The sequence below is a fragment of the Parasteatoda tepidariorum genome, chromosome 5, assembly GCF_043381705.1.
Source record: "Parasteatoda tepidariorum isolate YZ-2023 chromosome 5, CAS_Ptep_4.0, whole genome shotgun sequence".
Lineage (NCBI taxonomy): Eukaryota > Metazoa > Arthropoda > Arachnida > Araneae > Theridiidae > Parasteatoda > Parasteatoda tepidariorum.
In genome coordinates this window covers 46955052-46978699 of record NC_092208.1, presented here as the reverse complement: position 1 = coordinate 46978699, position 23648 = coordinate 46955052, and the positions used below count along the sequence as shown (strand labels likewise).

The following is a 23648-nucleotide window of genomic DNA, read 5'->3' as shown; positions in this document are numbered from 1 at the left end:
CCCTCGTCATTTGAGCAATCATTGGACACTCTTGTATTTTAAATTAGCTTTTTTATTAAGGGAAAGAATTTTTTTTTAAAAATAATAAAATTCAAAAAATATACAAAGTTTACATCTTTTGCTCCAACAAAAACCAAAGGAAGGGGTCAGAAATTTGTAAACTTGTTTGCTTAAGCCTAAGGCTGCCCACTTCAGTTTTAAAATTTCAGTTATTGGTTCTGATTCGCCAACCCAAAAAACGAAATTTAATTGGTTTGATGACAATAAATACGCATTCGTGTTTTATATACTAATAATCATACTGATAAGCGTACTAATAATCTCGTATGAAAACCCCTTAAACTATTAAAAAAAATGCAGAATAAATCTATTACAACTATAAAATGGAATTCCTTCAGGGAGTTCTACCGGGATTGGCGTTCTTTCTTCCTTTTACCCCTTTCTCTTTTAGAATCAGACATAGTTTGCAACACCAATAGCTAAAATAGAGTAAACAATGCTGTTTTTGTTATTTACATGAAATGCATTAAATTTCTTATCCAATCCATCAATAGTAACTAGAATATTGATTATAGACTGAAAGCTATCAATTTAAATTTAAGGATTGTGTGTTTTTTTTATTTAGGGGACAAAGAAAAGTTAAAAAAAGATGCCATATGCAATTTCGATTTTCTTCAGAGTGCACTGAATAGTGCATCTGTCAGCTATGTCAGGAGTATTCTGGAGCTCGTGAAATGTCACGTGAGTACTACTTGTGTAACATTCTCTTAAGTATATAATTTTCATCTTAAGTAGAATGGGTATTTTAAATAGAGAGTGTTTCAATTGTAAGTGTTACCTTATAAATATTTAATATTAATCTATTTAACCTTAAACTAATTGTAAAATTTTAAAGATCTTTTATCGAAATGCGTCGTGTAAATTAATAAATTTGCAAAGCATTCTAACAGGTAAATATACTGCGGCTTATTAGTCTTTAATCTCCTCTTTAAAAAAAGGTTCCTTAAAAAAAGCGACGAAAAGAAAAGAAATACCTGTTTTCTTTTTTTTTTCAGTGAACTATTATAAACTTCAAATACAAAATTTTATAACTGTCATATTAGCCTAACCAATATATCGCCTATAAACCTTTAAAATTATTTATATTATCTTAAAAATAAAAATGACGCCCGGTGGCTGAGTGCTAGCGCTTCGCCCTGCCGTGCCACAGGTCCTTGGTTCGATCCTTGGGCCGGGCAAGGCCGACTCAGCCTTTCATCCCTTCAGTGGGTCGATAAAATGAGTACCAAGCATGCTTGGGAACTAACACTGGGGGTTCCGCGTTCGGCTGACCACCTGACCGGAACATATGCTCTTGCACCCCAGAGCCCAAGGTCAAGAAAACTGAGATGGGCACAGTCGGTCTTGGCCCTCTTAATGGGCTGTCGCGCCACTGAGTTAGTTTTTTTTTTAAAAATAAAAATGGTTTATGACATTTCAATTGATATGGAACAAATTTTAAAAATTATGGATCAGTAAAAATATAGATGTTAACTTTCTAAAATGCGAAAAGTGCTTGGTGATTTGGTCATTTTCAGTATTATATGTTTGGCACTTTTACGATAAGAGTTTTGAGCAGTAATTCTCATGTAGTTTGCCTAAAACCATGCGAAAACATCCGAAAACAAAGCTCTTATAGAAACAAATCTAAATTTAAATTATCTTTTTTTTCTGAACTTAAAATTTTCCTTCAATGTTACCTACTTTATATTTTATAACCAGCTTTGACCAACCGATTTAATTCTTAGTTTATTCGACTTTCACTAGGCAGTTAGTTATTCGACTTTCGATGTTCAACTCCAAAGCCTTGAAATTTTGAACCCAACTTAGTAGAACTCCAGATTCAAGCATTAAAACAAATTAGAGGGGAGGTCTTTTTGAGGGAGCTAACACGCATTTGCGCTGCATTAAGAGGAAAACTACGAAATCCTCTCATGAATAGCCAGATGGCAAGGGCCTTTAAACCCATGATATGTCTACCCCATTGAGGATATTTTACGTCAGCATTGTGGTTGGTGCGAGTCGGGAGCAGAATTGGTATTAATCTGCCACCCCTGGAGTTTGAACCTGGATCATCTAGTTGGGAGACGAACGTTCTATCCCCTGGACCATCGCGGCTCAATGTTTGATGTTTGCACTTAAATAAAAAAAATACGTATCGTATGATAGGTATCCGTCAGGTCTTCAAAAAATGATTAATTTCGAAGTAAAAATTTTACTGACCAAGTATTTAATTTTGTAAATGATACTACATCAGTTGAAATATTTTCTGAAATGTTGAGATTCATTACATTTATGAATTCCCTTTCTTTAAATAGTGACAGCAATTAGTAGTCAGAAATCATACCAACGATTTTTTTTTTCAATTATAAATACATTCATCTATCGTTTCTTAGGTCATAAACTAATATTAGCTTTGGCGGAATTTATTTTTTTATTAAATTAATGCCATTTTCTTTATTTAAAACTACTAGTCAGGTAAGATAAAATTTCCCACTTCTATCTCATACTTTCATTTAAGTAAGAAGATACGCCATTATTTTATATTGTATTTTAAAATATATTTTCCATACAAGTCAAATATAAATTACTATATTCTGTATCAAAAGAGTATTTATAAATGTATTTAACTTAGATAATGTTAGTCTTTGCCAACACGAAAAACTAATTCAGATTTTGCGTGACAAATACTGCACGGAGATCTTATCTCCTTCTCTAAAAAATTGCGTTTGAGTGCAATTTTTAAAAATAGAAATTTGCATTACGATGTGAGCTAAACACGCAAATTTGAAATAAACTCGATGATAATCGTGATGAAGAGCATCAATACATTTTTTCAGACTACTAAAATTAAACTAATAATAATAATAATAATATGCCTCATAAAATTTATTGTTTCATAAGAGAATCTCATTAAAAGGAATAACATTTTATTCATCCGTTTAAGAGTAATAAGCATAATTACAACTTTTATTCGGAATTTTGGATCAAAAAATCGAACAATGCTAAGAAGCGCATAAAATAATGAATTAAATTATATGATAATTCATAAAAGAGCAAAACTGAAACTTCAATGAAATCAATTTAGTTATAAATCTTCGATTACATTATATAAAGGGAAAAAATCAATGATGCATGAGTTAAATTATTAAACAAGTTGCAGCGATTTACACGCATAAATAGATAAAAAAGGAGGGGAAAAAACTAAGAGGAAAAAAATTGGGTATTCCATTTCTATCACTACCATCTTTATCTACCATACAATCTTTTCTATCAATCTAGATTTAAATCATCTTTTCTATCAATATAGATTAAAATCATCTTTTCTATCACCATAGATTAATACCATCTTTTCTATCCATATAGATTAATACCATCTTTTCTATCAATATAGATTAATACCATCTTTTCTATCAATATAGATTAAAATCATCTTTTCTATCTATATGGATTAAAATCATATTTTCTATCAATATAGATTAATACCATCTCTTCTATCTATATAGATTAATACCATCTCTTCTATCACTATAGATTAATATCATCTTTTCGATCAATATAGATTAATACCATCTTTTCTATCAATATAGATTAATACCATATTTTTATCAATATAGATTAATACCATCTTTTCTATCAATATAGATTAAAATCATCTTTTCTATCAATATAGATTAATACCATCTTTTCTATCCCTATAGATTAATGCCATCTTTTCTATCAATATAGAATAAAATCATCTTTCCTATCAATGTAGATTAATACCCTTTTTCCTATTGGTTTCGATTAATACCATCTTTCCTCTCAATAAATATTAATATCGACCTTCCTATCAATATAGATTAATACCATCATTCCTTTCATTATAGATTAATAGTATCTTTGCTATTAATAAAGATTAATACCATCCTTCTAATTAATATAGATTAATACCATCTTTCCCATCAATATAAGATTAATAAAATAAATTAAGAACAATCCACTGTGACACCAACTCGTTTTCCATTTTTTTTATTGTAGATCCGCCTAGCAAATTTAGTAGAAAGCGTCTAATTGATAATTTAATTTTACAGAGTAAGCATTCTACATTTAGCGTCTTTATCATACTTCTATTTACTCCTACTTATTCATATTTATTTAATTCAATTTCTAGATAAGTTCTGCAATAAATGGAGAAAATAAAGATCTATATCGATAATTTATCGAATAACATTTCTGCAATAACTACAAGAAATAATACACGTATCGATTCTACAATTAGTTAATGTTACATATCAAGCGTATAAATAAGAGTTATATTAAACTACAAAATAAGTTTAAGAACACAAAAATTAAGATAAGTTGAATCAAATTATAATTTATTTTAGGTATAAAAGAAAATGCAGTGTTGCCTTCTTAAACACGCAGCCAGGAACGTTCGAGTAATTTGAGAAATTAAAATAAAACATTTAACCAAACGATTACAACATTACTCCATAAATTCAATTAAAAATAACAAAAGAAAACGATATTCCAAAAGAAAACGATCGTAAACTCATCGTCCAACGAGTAGTTAATTTTACTACCGCTGAGGGCCGCTGTATACCTTAAGAAATAAAAAGATTTCATTTCCCCTCATCTGCACTTACATTATTTGAGACAAAACACTTATTAATAAGTACATCGAATATTTATTTACGCATAGAGACCTCAATCACTTTCTAATTTGAGATTCTAGAAATGCACCAGCAGCTCATAGGAATTACATTTTCAAATCGCCATTCGACAATCATACCATTTTTTAAAATAAATTTCATTCAAATCGGAATAATATTTTGGAATGAATGTTCATTAAGTTATCAATGATAATTGAGTCCTTTTTTCTAATTCGACTCATAATTAGTTTTCCACAATGCCGAGGGAAAAAAATGGCTAATTTATTAAATAACTTATTTGCACTCAGAAAATATTTCAGCAATTGTCAATTGAAAAATGTCTTTCTCTTGGAAATTCACTGAATTTAGGATATTAATATTTTCTTGACATTTCGCGTTAAGTTTCTAAGTTTTTTAGCTTTTTCAAGCAAAGCAGAATACAATTACTCTGATTGTTTTTTGTTCTGATTGTTTTTATTTATTCTTTTAAAACCCTTTTGACTTTACGACTTTAAATATGGATTCAAAGTATTATAAAAAAATTGTTTATTGCATATATATGTTTATAACATGTTAATATATACTTAGATATATATTTTATAAGCATTCATATGGACAATAATAATACTTTTTACCGAACTTGCTGGTATACCTCTAATATACATCACTGTTGATCATCATTCGTATATTAATAAAGCACATTTGTTACACTTCTGAATTTTTCTAATCTGAGTTGGAATGGCTGAATTGATAAAATTCTCATCTCCCAACAAGGTGATCCAGGTTCGTAACCCCTCGAAGGGAAAAAATACTACTTCTGTCTCGCACCGACCACAGCGTTGATGAAAAACATCTCCAAGAGTAGACGAACCATGAATTAAAATCCCTTTCCTTTCAGATTTACCGTTGGAAAGTGTCTGTGGTTTTCCTAATCCATGTTGTACAAGTGCGAATGCCGACCAGCCTGTGTAGGGGGCAGGGAACTGTCCTTACATCAGAAAGGTCCTGGGTTCGAATCCCGGGCAAGGCATTGATATTTCTTTCTCTGTGTGTGTGCTCCATGTCCTTTCTCCTTTGTGTGTGAATGTGACCCGCCGTATAAACGGGTTGTGATTGTGTGAATAGCGTGGCAGAAGTCGAATTCCTGGCCGTAGATGGGCCAGGAACAATCCGGGAACAATCGCACCCCCACTGCCTGAACAGGCATACAACAAAAAAACAAGTGCTGATTAATTTAACTTAAAAAGTCTTCCATGAATGAAAGTTTGCCTTAATGCTTGAACCAGAAGTTCTCTTGCTTTCTAGATTGGGTATAGAATAGCAAAGCTACGATGTTGAATAAATTCGATATCAATCAGCTGTTCAACGCGAGTAATAAAATAAAATATGACTATTATGAAACAAAATTATAGCGATTAATTGTAATATTTAAAGAGTGACAGACGATTTTAAATGTTGAACTAAATGAAACCAAAAGGAAATGACAAAACTTAATTTATACATACTATGCTCAAGTTAGACCCTTATTTTTATATCTTATATCTTTACTCTCTATCTATCTATTACTCTCTATCTGTCTTATATCTATCTATCATCGTTATATCTTGACTCTTATAATCTTAAAGTGAGCTAACCAATCTCCTTCCAGGCTTTCCCTTTCTCTCAACCTTTGACGATTCTGAATTTGAACTAGGATCGCGGGAGCCTTGAAATTGGTTCAAAAAAGTTTTTTACAAAAACTGGATTTTACTTTAGTTCTTGAACACTTTTCATGTTAAGCGCATATTAAAACAGGGTACTAAGACATAGTTTATGAATTGATATTATTAAATCATTTATGAATCCAATTTTTCCGGATGTTTCGTTTTATTTATCAACGAAACTCTATTTTATACAGAAAGCCATTTGTTTATCTACTGCTTTTCCTCATTTAAAGAACCCAAACCTTTGTATCATTTTAAGCAAATGTTAATATTTTATAATAACAATACAATAGATTAATAGGTAACTATTGAGAGATCAAATGGGAAAACTCTTCCCTAAATATTGAGCGTATTGGAATATCAGTAGCCAACTGAACTTGAAATGAGCCCTCACAAATGGAAATTAATTTCATCTCTCCCATTTCCGAACTTAACGTCGTGTGGAAATGATAAAGTAATAATTCTAAATATGGTCATGAATAGAGTTCCTAAAATCTGAAGAGAGTAATGACAAGCGGTTTCAAAATTCTCCAGATTAGGGTTACCAAGGAGATTGTAAGAAGAATCGGTAACCACCGTTGGCGTAAAATCCTTCATATATCCCTTTCTGCTTCTAGTCATTAATCTTCTAGATTAAAGAAGGCAGAGGTGCCGACCAACATAGCACCACCATCACGCTTGCAGACGCAAATGCAGTTGCAAGACACAGACTTCTACACCATTCCTTCAGGAAATCCCTCATTACTGACTTTGATTGTTCCCGAATCTTGACATCAACAATTACTAGACTAAGAACAAACTACTTTAAAGGGATGAAAATTCCTCCAGACGAAATAAGAACTTACATTCCCTGCAAGAACTGCAGCGATGTCCAACTTACCCCGAATCACATTCTCGAGTACCCAGCCCTTTCCCCATACGTTTTACAACTGGGTATGGTGCCACTGGCTTCAGAACTTCGTGAGATCCTTTACAGTAATGATGTATTGGAGCTTGCGGATGCTGTTTTGAAGGCACACGAGGCCATTTAATTGTCCATGGACACGATAAAAAAAATAAAAAAAATCTTCTAGATAACCTTTGTTTCATTTTTTTTCTTCCAACCAACATACTCACAACTGTTTGTGTAAATTGTACATCAGCAGATTCGAGTATTAAAATATAACTTTACTTTTAGTTCTTTTGAGAAATGTTCTATTACAATTAAGCATTTAGCAAAGACAGCTAATTTCCTACCTGAAAATTAATATATTAAAAAAATAAAGGTTTTTCAGAAAGGCTTAACACTGATTAGAGAAGAAAAGTTAACGGGGGGGGGCATTTATAAATTTATAAATTCGTCAGCATTTAAAAAATCGTTTTCTTTTAAGCACGGAATTTCAAGTTTACCGCCAACTCCTTACGAATCAATTTATTAAAATCCCAACACACCTTTTCACCAAAAAAATGGTCTTACAAATTAGAAAAACTTCAGATGACAAGTTAAAGAATTTCTTTTATAAATCAATCTTAATCACGAAAAAATATTTTAATTGTAACATTACTAGAAAAAATTGGCCTTATAAAGGGTTAAAACAAAGCATTTTAGTCTTTGATACCACACTATAAATCGGTAGACCTGGCTTTTATGACCGTGACCATTAATGCTTAGAACAATTTTAAAAATGCAAGAAATCAGCAATCAGAATTTCTTTATTTAACAATTAACGTAAACAAATTTTCTGTAATTAATTAACGAGTCAGTCAATAATTAAACATTACTTTATAAAAACAAGCGAATACGATAGTTAACAAAATAATTTCAATACAAAAATGAGGAATATAATTTCAACTCTTTAAATTGTTGAACAAGTTTAAAATTAATATTTTAATCAAAGCAGAGCAAGTTTAAAGTGCTGATAAGTATTTTAAAAATAAATAGCGTTACGTAAAATTAATTGGCTTTTAAAAGTTGTGTTAACTGGCATTTGCTTATTTTTAAAGTTTTAATTCCTAACTTACTTCGAAATAAGATATTTCAAATACTTAGAAGCAGTTGAGTGCCTAAAAAATTCTTTAGCATGATGAGAATATCGTCTGCCAGTTCAGTAATTAATCTTTCAGAATACAAACCCCTTTTAGAATGATTAAAAATAATTTTAATACATTTTCTGTGTAATTAATCTCTAATTTAACGCAAGGACACAATGGTATTTTGCATTTGGCCATTATTAAATACCAAGAAGTTCATCCATGAATGCAATCATTTTAATTAATAAAATCAGAATTTGTTTAAAACAAGCTTGGAATTAGCTTTCAAATTTTATTAGCTGGCATTTTAATTAATTTATATCTTCAATGACTTTTTTTAATTTTAAAATAAACAAAAAAATTGTGTTCTTAGTTTTACATTCAGTAAACAATTCCATATCAGTTCACCACTTAATTAAACACAAAAATGTTAAACGAGAGTGAAGTTCTAATTGCGTAGATCTTCCTCACACTTTTATTTTCCTCTTCGAAACGATTGAAATCGACTATGAACGGATTTTTATAGCGTACTTAACAATTCTTCATGTTCTTTAAAATCTATTTTATAGCTCATATTATAGTTCGCTCATTCTTTCTTTCTTTTTTTTCCTCTCTTTTCTATTTTAGATTATAGACTGGGAGGTTGAGTTATTGTCTGCAGTCACAAAGCAAGCTGTGGACATTTTGAGCCAAGATTCTTCTCAACTTGCCACCGAACTTTTGAATTGGCTTAAACCTTTTGCAGGTAATTTTTCTTCGAAGAAAAAAGACTAAATAATATATATATATTTATATATTTATATATTTTCGCTCTCAGCGTTGTGTACTTTAATAAACTGTAAGATGATCTCGACTATCGAACTTTTGAAAAGCCTCTTGCAGACATTCTTTTATTTAAAAAATAAAATAAAATTTTATTTTTGTTTGCTATCAGCATTGTGTACACAATAAACTGTATAATGACAAATCCTCTATTTTTTGTGTATTAAATTTCTTTCAAAACGCGTATCAATCAGCTTTATCCAAGAAAAAAAAGGTATCACTATAAATAATTATTATTCACAAATTTAATTGTTTGTACAGTTAACTTTCTCTAAGACCAAAACTGAACACATGTCAAACAAATGGTTTTGAAGCAGATTAAATAAGAATAATATATAATCATGTTCGAAAGTACAAAATACGATAAAATAGATAATATTATAAAGTAGTTCACAAGTAATACAGTAAAAAAAGAATAATATCTGACAAAAATGCTATAAAACAGCTGTATATAATTCTTAATACCAATAGCGCGTAGAAATGCAATGGTTAGTGTGTTTCGTCGAATAAATCTTTAACATGTCAAATATGTAACAAAAAAGGTATGGCGTTATTAGTTACGAGTTAGCTGCACCATGGGAGAAACTTTCCATTGCAAATTCTTTCACCACTGTAAGTAATTTAAAATATAGAGATAAAAAGTGAGTAAACCTAGAATAAGTCATGAAATTTCAAATTCTAAAAAGAAAACTATTAATTAAACTATAAAATTAAACACAAAGACACTTTTTTTTTAATCAACATATTTTTTATAGATAGAATTTGAATTTTTATCCTTAACGTAGAGAATTAGGTAGTTCTTTAGTCCTGTAAGAGCAGATAAATACTAGCAATAAAAAATGCGACCAAAAATGTAGTCTGAAAAACTTATTTGTTCTTCCTTTGGAAAAACAGAAGTAGTTTCGAGTCGTTAGATTTATAGGTTTACAGCCTTTTGAAGTTGGTAATGGTAAAGTATTTCATTTCAGGTGATCAGTAAAAAAAGGTCATTTGTTTGTTCCATTTTAAAATGAATGTCTTTAACTTGCATTTGTTTCCCTAAAAATGAGTACTAAATAGACAGTTAAAGAAAAATCGCTTTTCTTTATTCCATAAATGCATTTTTATGAAACTCAAAATTCAATTTAACGGTCTTGTTTGATAATTATAAATAATCGATGAATATTGTTTTAATAAAATGCGATTAATACTTATTAAGAAACCCTGGTGTTGGAAAGATCGAATAAGTCTATACCAAGCAATGTGACATACAAGTCAGTGATTATTATTAATAACCACATTAGTAATAATCCATATTCCATACACTGCAGCTTTCTCTAATCAAGAGTAAAAAAAAAAGGAATAAAAAAAAACTATTCTAGCTACTAAATAAAAAGGGAAATATTTTAATATAAAATATCAAGTTGCATTAGATTCGGCAGATAAAGCATATTTCAAAGTTTTATTCTAAAGCCCAACTAGTTTGCATCCTCAAATATAAGCAGCTGCTAAATATTTATAAACCTAGTTTATATCCTCAGTTTAGTACCATTCACACACTTTCAGAAATCTCCCTTACATAAACGGTATTGGTTTTAATGAATTCCAAAATAATTAAATTTAATGATTCTAAATCGGGAAAGGGAAGTTAAAGCATGTATTCTCTTTTTTTCTGGACGCTTGCCCATTAATTTGTCGTTCATCAATTTAAAAGCACCACCTGAAGAATTTAAAACGTCGAGTAAAAGGTGAAGACTTTTTAATCATCATTAAAATACTTTCTCATTAGCGTTCCATAGAAATGATTTTACGAATACTTATTTTTGAACGGTAACTCAGAAACGCAATTAAAAGAATTTAACTACAAATTTTAGTATAATTTCTGCAAACATAATTGTTGCACTATTATGAATATTCGGTTAGTGCTTTCATTTATTCAAACATTTTGCAAAAAGAAAAATTGCATTGATGTTAGCTGCAATATTTCTAAAATAAAAATAGTTCATCTTTTTCAAATGCAATTTGAAAACATCTGTCTATATTAGGATTACTTATTTTTAATTATCTTTTAAATATAATTAATGAGCAGCAATCTTTTAAAATTGATTTAATTAGTCACAAGTATGTTAGCTCGAAAATCTTTTAATGTAATCTAGATAATGAATCAATTTACTACATTTTTGTAGTTAAAATACAAATTTTGTATCCGCTTGGTTGTCGCTCAGTTGTATGCTAATAAAATAAAATCATTTAAACTAACCAAAATGCACTTTTAAAATGTGATGAATCAAAATTTTCTTTAAAAAAAATTTGCGAACAGTTTCAAAATTGCGTACAGAACAGTTTTCAAAAACTTATGTGTAGTTTTTAAATTTATTTCAGTAGAAATATAATAGAATATGTATTAGAATGGTTCGAAAAAATATTTATTTTTTTTTGCTCGTTAGAGCGAAAAAGTTGCCTATGGTAATAAAATCAAAAACGGAATAAAAAATTTTAAAATATATTTATATCTTTCGTTGGTGCATCATACTTAAAATTAACTACAGTCAAATTTTTTTGGAAAAATGACTTATCGACATCTTAGTGTTGCTCGGATAGATTAGGTATAGATCTCTAGCATTTTATTCGAAGCTCTTGTCACAAGTTTGACACACCTTTCCACATCCTGGGAATGATAAATAAACTGTAATGCGTGCAGTGTCCGAATTAACATGTGATTTAATATCATATTCACTTAAGTACAGCAGCATCGAAGAAGGATATACCCCACAAGAATTCCAATTAATGCTTCAAAGTAATCCAGAGCTAGAAAATTTATCTTTGGTTGTACGAAATTTCCAACAGTCTTCTTCTTTGAGACTGTCTTGTTTTTAATACCCTACTGATTCAACCTACGATTGACAACAGTTAACCTTCTGGAACAGATCGCGTCTGGTCAATACCCTAAGGTGATTGCATTTGTAATGTACAGCAGATATTGTTGGCTGACAGGTATTTGTTGAGAAAAGACTAAATTCCATACTACCGAACATAAACTTCCAAGCTTCGGTTTATTTTGAAATTATTGGAATTAATGCAGATACTCCGCGAATTAGAGTTTCTCTATCATTCCCAAGATGTGGAAATGTGTGTCAAACTTGCGGCAGAAGATTCAAATAAAATATGTTAACCTGAAACTAGAGAAGCTATATCCGAGTCTTGAGTTTCGCCTCATTTCTCCAAAAGATCAGAATTTAGATGTGTAATCGAAATGAAACCTTAACAATTAAGTAAACCAAAGAGTCCTATACAGTGTTGAGAGTCTTTGTGTATATACCTGACCAAAAACTTATATGGTTGGTTGGGTAAAGTGTAGGTGAAACTCGATGTGCAATCATCTTTACTGTGGTGAGTTTCGGTTGTTCCGATATAGCATAATAAACGAAGAGAAAATTACAAAAGATTTATAAACTTCTGTTTTTTCTTCTTCCTAAAACGTTACGAGAACGGAAAAAATAAGTTTTCTGATCAGAAATAAATATGTTTAAGTTATTCAAGCTATCAAACAATATTAAGGCACTAAAGCGTATTTCAAATATTTTGCAACTTAAAAACTTTAAAAAAGGCGCGTTTTTTTTCAAGTTTTTTTTAATTCGAAGTACAATACTTGAACAGAAGATATTAAAAGATTTTGTAAAATTCTATGCTGCATTCATTTTATTTTAATAGGCAATTTTTCAGCTCTCATAAATTCAAAAAACAAGAAGAAAAAAAGAAAAAGAGAAAAATTCGACCCAGTTAAGCAAAAATAAAAATATTCAGTTAATGTTTTTAACATCGAGTTAATGTCTTCAATATAGAATAAATGTCTTCAATATAGAATAAATGTCTTCAATATAGAATGAATGTCTTCAATGTGGAATAAATGTCTTCAATATCGAGTTAATGTCTCCTCATATAGAGCAGATATCTCACATAATGAATTAATGTCTTTCATATCAAGTAAATGTCTTCAATATAGAGTTAATGCCTTCCATTTTCTTCATATATCTTTCATATAAAAATTGTAAAAAACTTGACTCCTTTTATCTTTTTATCGCAAAGTTCATTTCTGCTACATATCCTTATTATGAAAAATATCGCATCGTAATTTATTTCTTGATAGATTTTTCCGGTACAACTGCAGTAAAAAGTTTAGTTACAAGTGCTCTGAAGTTCTGCAATAAATCAACGCTACCGAGACTAGTGCCTACAAATTCGTGGCTATCCTTGATTCTTCCACCACAGGTCATGAGCATGACTGTATCCCGCACCATAACCCATATGGTTGCCATGCCCGATGGACAACATGTACTCTGCTCTTTCGATCAGAAAGAAATAGAAATGTTTCACATTCCATCAAAAAATCATGTTAGAATTTTCAAAGGTAAGAATTACGTTGTTTTATCACGTAAAAACTTTGAAATCTTGTAAACGTAATAAATGTTAGAATTTTTGAACTACCTGTAAATACCATTAAGTTTATTTAAAAAAACAGTAGAGGTCCGTCATAGCGTCAATTCATAATAACAGATGAAATTGCCGTTACAGCGAGCTTGTTGCCATAAGCAGCACACATATTTAATTTTGAAATTGCAGTAAAAAAGATTTAAAAGATAAAATGAAGTACAATATCAGCTTCGAAACTGCAATAATACCGTCAATAATAGATTTTGACGTCATTGATTATTCGAAATACTGATTTAAATAGTGTCAGGAAGAGAAAAAAAGGTCATGGTAGATATATCGTCAACAAAAGACGAATTTTTCTAATTGGGTATAATATAGCCTACGTCACAGGTTGTGTTGTTCCTACTAAATTTAACCCATGAACGGCATTTTCTGCGAGCCTAACTTCAAGCCACAAATAAACAAACGAAGTGTTCGATCGTTTAAATAGCTTCTCGCCAGATTTTATTGTATTATAAAGAAAAGTTATTGAAACTAAATACAACTAAATAAACAACAACAACTAAAACAAATAACAACAACTACTAATAACAATAACTAAATAAACAACAACTAAATTCCATTCGTTTAGCATTGCGTCATATGTTGTTCCTACTAAATTGAAGTAGTTGTGTTTTTTTCATATTATACCCAATTACTTGGAAAATTGTCGTAATAGCGTACTTCTTGCTATGTGTCTTATTCGTTGCATCGAGCTTTTATATTAAATTACAAATACAAAATGACACACAGATATAAAATTGATAATAATAATTATAAGACAATGATTGGTAAATGTTACCATCCTCTTGAGAATGCACGCATATTATTGCTTATGTATATGTCCTAAATATGTATTAACTATCAAATACAGGATGTTCCACATTCACTGATTCTGATTTATGTTTTATGCTCATGTGTATAAAGCATATACCTATTATTCATAAGTAAATCAGGCTATTTCACTTCATTTACTTACCGACTTTGAAAAGCCGATCTGTGTTTATGACTATTAATATTCAACTCCTTAACCTTGTAATAATGAACCCTCTCCAAAAGACAAGAGAACTCCTGGATCAAGCATAGGGAGAAATTTGCCTTCGTGGAGGACTTTTTGATGTAACTAAACCGCATTTGCGTCACATGGAGGAAAAAAACAAGAAAACCTCTCATGGTTAACCTGAAGGAAAAGAGACTCTAAGCCATGATCCGTCTACCACTCAGAGCATTTTACGTCAGCACTGTGGTCAGTGCGAGCCGGATGCGGAATTCATATTGACAGCTATCGTTGGGATTCGAACCCGGTTTCCCCTCATTGAGAGATGAGTTCTCTATCCCCTGAGCCACCGCTTCTCAATCGGACTATTTAAAAATTAGACTTATTGTTATTTTATGAGTTTTATTCCACAGTTTGCATAAAAAGTTTTACTCTGAAAGAAATCGGCAATATTTTATTTTTAAGTGTGTCCAGGGATTTCGAAAAGGAATTAGTTGCAAGATTTTTATTTAAGTAATTGAACGTCATTCAAAAGGGATAATTTAAAGTTATTGATTCACCAGTCTCGTCTCCATTTCGACTATAGGGAACTTTTACAAAATCTTAAAATTCCCTCCCTTCAAATGTTTAAAAAATCTGAAAAAGATATTTTAATTGGAATATTGAATATTTATGGCTGTTAATGAAAAAACGATTTTCTACGTTTCAAAATTGATAAGAGAAATCTATTTTAAACTATGATTTAAAATAGAAGGACTCGCATGAGGCATTCTATATTAAGTATATAAAGTCGTGTATATGTAATGATAATTACTCTTCCATGCTGTTTCTTTCGAAACCAAACTATCATGTTATCAACAAAGCCGAAAATAGAATCCCGGTCATTAAATATCATTTTTTCTCACTTAAATATCTTTTCCTGATGCGTCAACTTCATTAACTAATTCCTACTTACGCAATAAATTCCTGGTCTTTGCTTTTTTTTCCCTCTCTGGTTTACTCCTCGTCAAATTTATACGAAACGCCTTCTCACTAATAAGTGTTGGATTTTTAATCATTCCTTTTTTCGTTAATCGGCTCCAAAGAATAAATTTGCTTTCTTCGTGCACCCCTTCCTCACATTCTTAGTTATTTTTGGTAATTACTTTTGAGAACATATCTGGTCAATGTCTCAGAATTCTTTAGATTTTTCTTTGTGCAAGATATCGAATTCCTCAGAAGCTTATTTTTTTTCTGTTAAATTCTTGCTGCTTTTGAAATCAATAGCTTACATTATACCAGCTACTTGACTTAAATAATGAGCCCTTGAGTTTAACTAGAAGATATTTTTCTGTAATTAATCAAATTAAGATAATGAGAAATTAAAATGTTTTGAATTATTTACTATTATTTATTAACAATCAATTAACAACATTATAATATCAGGGATTAAGTTTAGTAGTGAAACACTGCGCTTTAACCCTGATGGCCACTTCATGTTCATCAAAGCTCAAACCTATTAGAATCAGCTTGTATGTGAAGTAAAGGCGGTGGAGGCGCATTACATTATAACAGGAGCATATAGTATGTATAGAGTATCCTCATGCAACTGGTCATAAAATTAAAGAATCTTAATCTTCCTGATTCTTTTGCACAATACAGGTTGTTTTGGGAATGTTTCACTTTATTTTTTTTATTCAAGACATTTTAATCTCAAGTTTGAAATGGAAATAATATTTCTAAGAGTAATGAGTTATTTTTAAAAGGTCATACACATGTTCAGAAAAATCTTTAAATTTATAAAAGGAGCATATAGTATGTACAGTGCTCAAAAAAGAGAGAAAGAAACAGATCACCCTGAATAACTTTTGATATAATGATCGTGGATTTTCAAATTCTAGATCTCAATCTTAATAACACGAAGAGGATGACCTCCAATATGCTAATTAATTAGTGAAGACGATATTTTAAGTTATTATATCAGCTATACTTAGTTTCTCTGAATAAGCATGCCTTTTTTTCGACGGATTCAGATTTCTGACCACCAAAATATAGGAGATGGCCGCTATCGATGGCCGAAATATGGTTCTTATAGTTTGGTCAGAAGAATGATCCAAAGTTTGAACCCCTTAATGCTAATTTTACTTTTTGCATATTTCGCCACATCACGAGGACTTTTAAAGCAAATTGAAAAAATTTTGCACACAATTATAAAATTTGCTTATCTAAAGTTAATACTTGGCAAAAAATGAAATTTTAGTAAATACTTACTATTTTTCAGTCGAAAAAAATTTTAACTGAAAAGTATACAATTTCTTACGTCAATTTAAAGTATATAATTGTACATGAAAAAATGCAAAATTTAAACAAAATCGGTTAAATAGTTCCTAAAAAATCGAATTTTAAATATACGACGTTTTTTTTTAATTCGATTTCTCAGGAACTATTCAACCGAGTTTGCTCAAATTTTATATTTTGGCACCTAAAATTACGTACTTTTAAGTAACGTAAAAAAATGCATATTTTACAATTCAAATTTTGCTTTACTATTATTAAGACCATTATTAAATAAAAAAAAATATAAATAATAAATATTATAGCATTTACTTTTTGCATGAATTTTTCTTTGGATGAGCGAATTTTATAATTAAGTGCAAAGTTTTTTCAATTCACGTTAAAAGTTTTTGTAATATGGCGAAATGCACAAAAAAGTAAAATTCTATTGAAAAAATCATATTCTCTATGATTATGTAACTAATTTCAGAAATTTCACGTTATAATTTGAATCGATTTCTTCAGTATATATACTTATAATGACTTACCAGGCAATAAATGTGTTTAAATAGAATTGACACTCTCATTCTATTAGAAAATTTTAAAAAAAACTACAGTTTTCTAATGCTATCGCTTTTTTGTTACTTGAGATGGATAAATATTATGTTCAAATAAAATTCATTTAACTGATACAATTATATACATTTTTAATTTTATTTTTATTTAAAAAATTTAATTGCAAAATGTTTGATATTTTCATCAAAAGTACGAAAATTTGCAATTTACTTCGAGCTTTCGGGTGAATATATTATTAGCGTTTTAAAAATATATAATATTCGATTTTAGTAATATTTTTTATTCATGTTTTGCATGCTTGTATCTAATTTTCTTAGAAGATCATAAGCTTTTTTGAACAAAATAATAACGGAAACGAAAATAAATTCAGTCCCTCGACGTAGCAACTAAAAATATTTGCAATAAAAGTAATATCTCTGTTATTTTTTTTCTGAATTTTGTGAGCTATTTTTTTTTATATTTGAGCTACGAGAATATTGTCATGAATATTGTGTTCTTTTTCTTGAACCTAAATTAATGAGTAATAAATGATGTTTCAGGTCATAAAGCTGATATCAACTGTCTTCATGTAACTTCATCCGGACAGTTATTAATAAGTGGATCTGAAGATACTGATGCAATCATTTGGGTCATCGATACTGGTCAAATAAAACATCGAATGAGGTATACATTTCTCAAAAAATAAAACATTTCTGTTATTGCTCGCCTTTTCAACTTAATAATGTTGCAAATAAGAAAATATTTATAAAATTCAACACACCAGTATTATAAGCTTTTTATTTATTTTTCTACTAGAAACAGGAGTCATGTTTTTAAATAAAAATGAGACTAATTTTGGTTACATTTTTATATAAAAATGTAATTAAAAACTTAATATTTCAAAGAACAATTTAGTTAAAAATGTTACTCAATTTAGTCCATTTTTCTGTATGAAAATATGACAAAATGAGGGCACAAAACAAAGCTTTGACTAAATTTATTCACAGCTTGTGTACAAAAATGTAAGTAAAAATGTAACCTTTAAAAGTTTAGAAAATTAGCTAGCCTATTTACTCCGTTTTTTTTTTTTTTTTTAAAAAACAAAGTTTAGGGAAAACATTTTTTAAAATGGGGACATACTTTTTGAGTTCGTATTTTAATTTTTCTGAAATTGCCTGTCGAATATTGCTGAAATTAAAAATCAAACGTTGCAACAAACAGTTTACAAACAATTTTACCAATTTGAAATTATAAAATTTAAGTTTGTTGAACGTGTATATTATCTTTGCAAAATTGCGAATTTGTGTTTAAATTTCTTGAGAATGGAAATGAATTACGAATCTTCAATTATTAGTAAACATGTCTCTAAATATTTGAACTTTATTAATAATTTTATTATTAGTTACTTTATTAATAAAGTTACTATATATAATATAATTAATTTCATTAATAATTAATTTATGTTTGTTTGACGTATATATATTACCTCTGTAAAATTGTGAATTTGTGTTTACATTTTTTGAGAACAGAAATTAATTTCGAATCGTGAAATATTAGTAAGCATGTCACTAAACATTATTGATAATTTTATGCGCTAAACTGATGAGATACGTTTATTTTCATGAGGAATTTCGTATGTAGGTCTAATTCCGAATTACGTTATCCACTCTTTATAACGACCTCCATTACTGCGACTTTTCTGTTATAGAGACTGGTGCCGTGCATTAAGTCCTGTTTGCTGATTCATAGTTTATGCAATGTTATTTTAATGTCCATTAGAACGTCACCCTGTTTATTCCAGTATAGCGACTAAAATTTAGTTATTTCGTAAATAAGAAATAGTTTCCTACAAGTTCCTTATACCATGACTTCTTTTGATGTCCAAAAAAATAAATGTCAAACACCTTCAAACTCTTTGAAAGAAGTAAGAGTGACTTGACCCCTTAAATTCTTATCCTAAATCTCAGGTGGTCAAAATTAATGATCAATCATAATCTCTGTAGGTTTCTTTTAAAAAGATAAACTAAATTTATCAATCATGCTTTTCCTGTTTGAAAATTGAATGATTTATTTTTGTGAAATGTTAGTTTCCTTTTGCGTCGATTTTCAAACTAAGATTGGTGCTCGTAGTATTTACCTGAACTTATGTTATTTATCAAATATGATACCACCAAACTGGCATATTATTTTCATGCATTTTTCACTTATGAAACATTTTTTTAAAGAATGAATTTCGCTATATGCAACTACACCGGCTACTTTGAAATTTATTCTAAATGTTTCTCTCCCACTGAAGGTAATGTTTGCTTATCGCTCTAAAACAGCTGTTTGTCTTATAATATTTTTACGTACTGCTTTGCTTCTCTTTAACTTATGTTAGTACAAAAATATCGTTCTTTTCATTTCCTTTTTTTGATTTCCATAGATTTTTTAAAAATTTCTTATGGTAAAAAATGTTTCCAATAAGCATTAAAAATGAAAAGTTCCGAAATTTCATAAAAAGTGAACTTTTAGTCATAGTAATAAAAAATAACGCGAAAAATTTTTAAAAAAAACTAACATGGCACCAGTAAAGTTTCTTCAATTATATGAAAGACTAATCTTATAAAAACGCTTTGTATATTGATCAATATGAGCATATTGATAAATCTTTAAAATCTTTATAAAAAACGCTATGCATATTGAAAATCCTAACTTGTTATCCTAAAGTATATAAATGAGAAAAAAATGCATTATTCAACTCATTGTTAAATTATATTTATTGATTCATTGCATTCATTGAATGCAGTTCGTCAGAATTGCAATCAATGGAAATAAAAAAAGAAGTTAACTGTTTAGCGAAAAAATTTTAAGCATATTTTTTTCATTATTTTGTATTAATTTAGATCAAAATAAATGAAAAATACTATACTTAGCATTTTAGTAATTTATTGTTATGAAATACAGCATAAACACCTGTGTTAAAGATAAAAACTTCTACACAAAGGAAAAGAAATAATTATTCATCATTGAAATCTCCTTCATTTACAAAATCAATTATTGATAAATATTTGTATATGAATGAAACAAAAAATTTTCGAACTACATCTTAGAATTTTATATTATAGTGCAAATATAATTCTTATAATCTAAAAAAAAATTTAATAACTTTTCCACTATTTTTTATCATTAGAAAGTTTAAAAATATATGTTTGCTTGTAATTAGTGAGTCAGAAAAAAACATTTAGAACGGACACCGGCCATCTGCGTCTGAAGGTTAAAAAATAAGTTTGTTTAAAGGTGAATACAATGCAATTCCATTAGACAAATGTGACTAGTATTCAGTGGTTTTTATTCTTTCTTTGCTCTGATAAACCTCAATAATGTTTCGTCAGTTGTTAATGCTTTATATCTGACCTAAACATTTTTATGCTAATGATAATGTGTGTAGTTCATTTTTTTACTACATTTTCAACAGTGTCAGAAAATTTTAATCAATGGTGATTATGAAACACTACCATTATATTTTGAAACTTTGCAGTTTATTTATCATTCGAATCATTTATCTTCATACATATTTTTTATTTTAATAAGATAATTTTATTTTGAATCTTACAATTTATATATGTCTTACAACGTAGAGGAAAAGTTAAAAAATCCTAACTCAGTAGAAAAGCAGGTCGTAAATACAGTCTTAAGATACTGTCCTAGAATACATAAGCACTCAACTAGAAGAATACTGGTTCTACTTCTAGTTAAGTGTTTAGCTTATAAGGTTATGACAAAAATACAACACACAAAGTTGTGTAGTGATTTGCTTTAATTATAGTGATTCGCTTGCCAATATCAGGAAGCTTGTTTGGTGAAACCAAATGAATTTAAGGCAGAGGGCGCGCTTCTTGCTTTTAAGTGGCTCCATCTATGATCAAGAATAGGACTTCAACCATACACACACGTCACATCCTGTTTTAAAAGACTGACCCATTCATTCATCCACTGATCATAATTTTGACCTGAACGAGAGAATTATCAATCTCTAATTCAATAAACAGAGAGCTATTAACTTTATGGGAACTTGGATGAAGTTTGCAATAGTTACTCATGACCATATATGGCAACGTTACTTTTAAAAAGTAACGAGTAAAAGTACAAGTATTTTTAAAAAAAGTAACGAGTAAAAAGTAAATATCTTGTATTTTAAAAAGTAACGAGTAAAAAGTACAAGTAAAAGTACAAGTACTAAACAAAAAAAGTAACGATTTAAAAGTACATTTCTAGGAAATCGAAAATTCAAAGTAACCTAAAATTTTATTGAATAATATTCTTATGTTCTTTAATGTTTTTGCAAAATTGTTGTTATTTATTTAATTATTTTTAATTTTGAAAGTTATGGACATTAATTTATTTTTAAATTCGGAAGAATATTATAATATAATTTTATAATATAATCGTATAATATAATTTTAAAATCAAATATAATTTTAATATCAAACTTTTTATGGATTTGCACGAAAAAGAAATTTTATCTATTGATTTTAATTTTTAGTTTATTATTTTTATTTATTTAAATTACCATTGATTTAAAATTGTTTTACTCTATAGAAACGCGTTTTAAAAGCACAAACATAAACAAAGCAAACACGGGGTTTCAGATAGCTTTGTGATCTTTGAGCTAGTAAAAAATAATTGAATGTGCAGTATAAGTTGAAACAGAACAGTCTACAGTTTTATTTGTAACAATGGCTAATGCTGAAGTCATGCGAGAAAATCATTTTCCGAACATTTCTGCCTAACGGAATAATTAAAATTTGTAAACGAATTTTAGTATCAGCGGCTAAATTAATACCTTCGAGTTTTCAAGAGTTAAAATAGTAATTATAATAGTTTTCAATAGCACAAATAGTTCTGAAGTTCTTAGAGATTTGACTGGGCGTTGTTTGACAAGGTCGGGCATAAACATAATTTTAGTAAAAAATGTACTAGGTAAAAATGTATTTAGTAAAAAATGTATTAAGACAAAAATGTATTATTAGTGAGATCAAAAAGAAAATTGAAAAACGTAATAACAAAATCCAACAATTTTTATTTAAAATGTATTAAACAAATGCATAAAACTCGGAAATGAATGAAAATAACTTCCAAATTAATATTTTTATTCATTTTGCAAAATAATTGCATTTTGACAGCATTTTTTTAAATTTTTTTTTAGAAAGCTTACCGAGTTTTAGAAAAAAGTAACGATTTCATTCGACATTTCCGTTACAAATACTTGTACTTTTTCCCTAAAAAAGTAACGAAAGTACAAGTAAAAGTACTAAATTTAAAAAGTAACGAAGTACAAGTAAAAGTACGTACTTTTTACTTGTACCGGCGGTACAAGTAACGAAAGTAAAAGTACTGCCATATATGCTCATGACTGATAGGTGAAATTTAGTCCATCGTTAGCCAGCTCCCTCCATGTTTATTCAGAAAATGACGCAAAACGTCAATATGGAGGAAAGCCACAAATTTAAGAAAATGAAAAGTTCTTGTGGTCTAATTTTTTAATGTTTAAAAACTTACTGCAATGCTGCATTATCTGGGCTAAAAAAATTGTAGAAAATCTGAATAAGACATAGATTTTTTTAACAACTTTCATCAAGGTGGAAAAAGTTTTGTGAAAGTTTAATAGCTTTTAAAATTTTTAAGTTATTTGTCCCCTCTAAAGCCTAGTCCTTATGTCAGTGTTTCTTTCTCTAAGCTTATAACTCATATCGGTAAACGGCAATGGATCTTACTGATTTCTTAAAATTTACTTACTTAAACATTTCTACAATTAGTTTGTATTTTTTTAAGGTCTGCTTGATACGATTTTAATATTGTATATTTATTACGTACAGCAATCACATAACTGGTGTATTATGTATACAAACCACCCATTCAGAAGCAATTATGATAAGTGGATCTGAAATAGGTGTGGTCATCATATCAAGCTTGGACTCCGGTCAAGAACTACACCGCTTAGATACACATCGTGGACTCATTAGCTGCATATCTGTCAACAGCGATGACGATATATTTGCTACAGGTATTTACAAAATATTTAGTAAATCAATGATGACGATATCATTGCTTCGGGCATTGTTTTACACTAAGTTATTTGTAATAACCGAATCCAAATTTTGAGCAGAATCGGTCGAATTATTCTTAAGAAAGGAAATAATAAAA

The 23648-nt window shown here is 29.2% G+C and overlaps 1 protein-coding gene across 4 annotated transcripts in view; it reads left to right on the top strand.

Annotated features, from left to right (window-relative positions):
• LOC107456032 (protein qui-1) overlaps positions 1-23648 on the top strand; it is a 224791-nt gene that overhangs the window by 181659 nt on the left and 19484 nt on the right. For all 4 annotated transcript variants that reach the window (XM_016073796.3, XM_071181411.1, XM_016073797.3 and 1 more), the window contains 5 exons: positions 626-741; positions 9014-9131; positions 13335-13595; positions 18023-18146; positions 23321-23508. In XM_016073796.3, coding sequence (XP_015929282.2) covers positions 626-741; positions 9014-9131; positions 13335-13595; positions 18023-18146; positions 23321-23508 — 807 coding nt within the window. The remainder of the gene's footprint in view (positions 1-625; positions 742-9013; positions 9132-13334; positions 13596-18022; positions 18147-23320; positions 23509-23648) is intronic.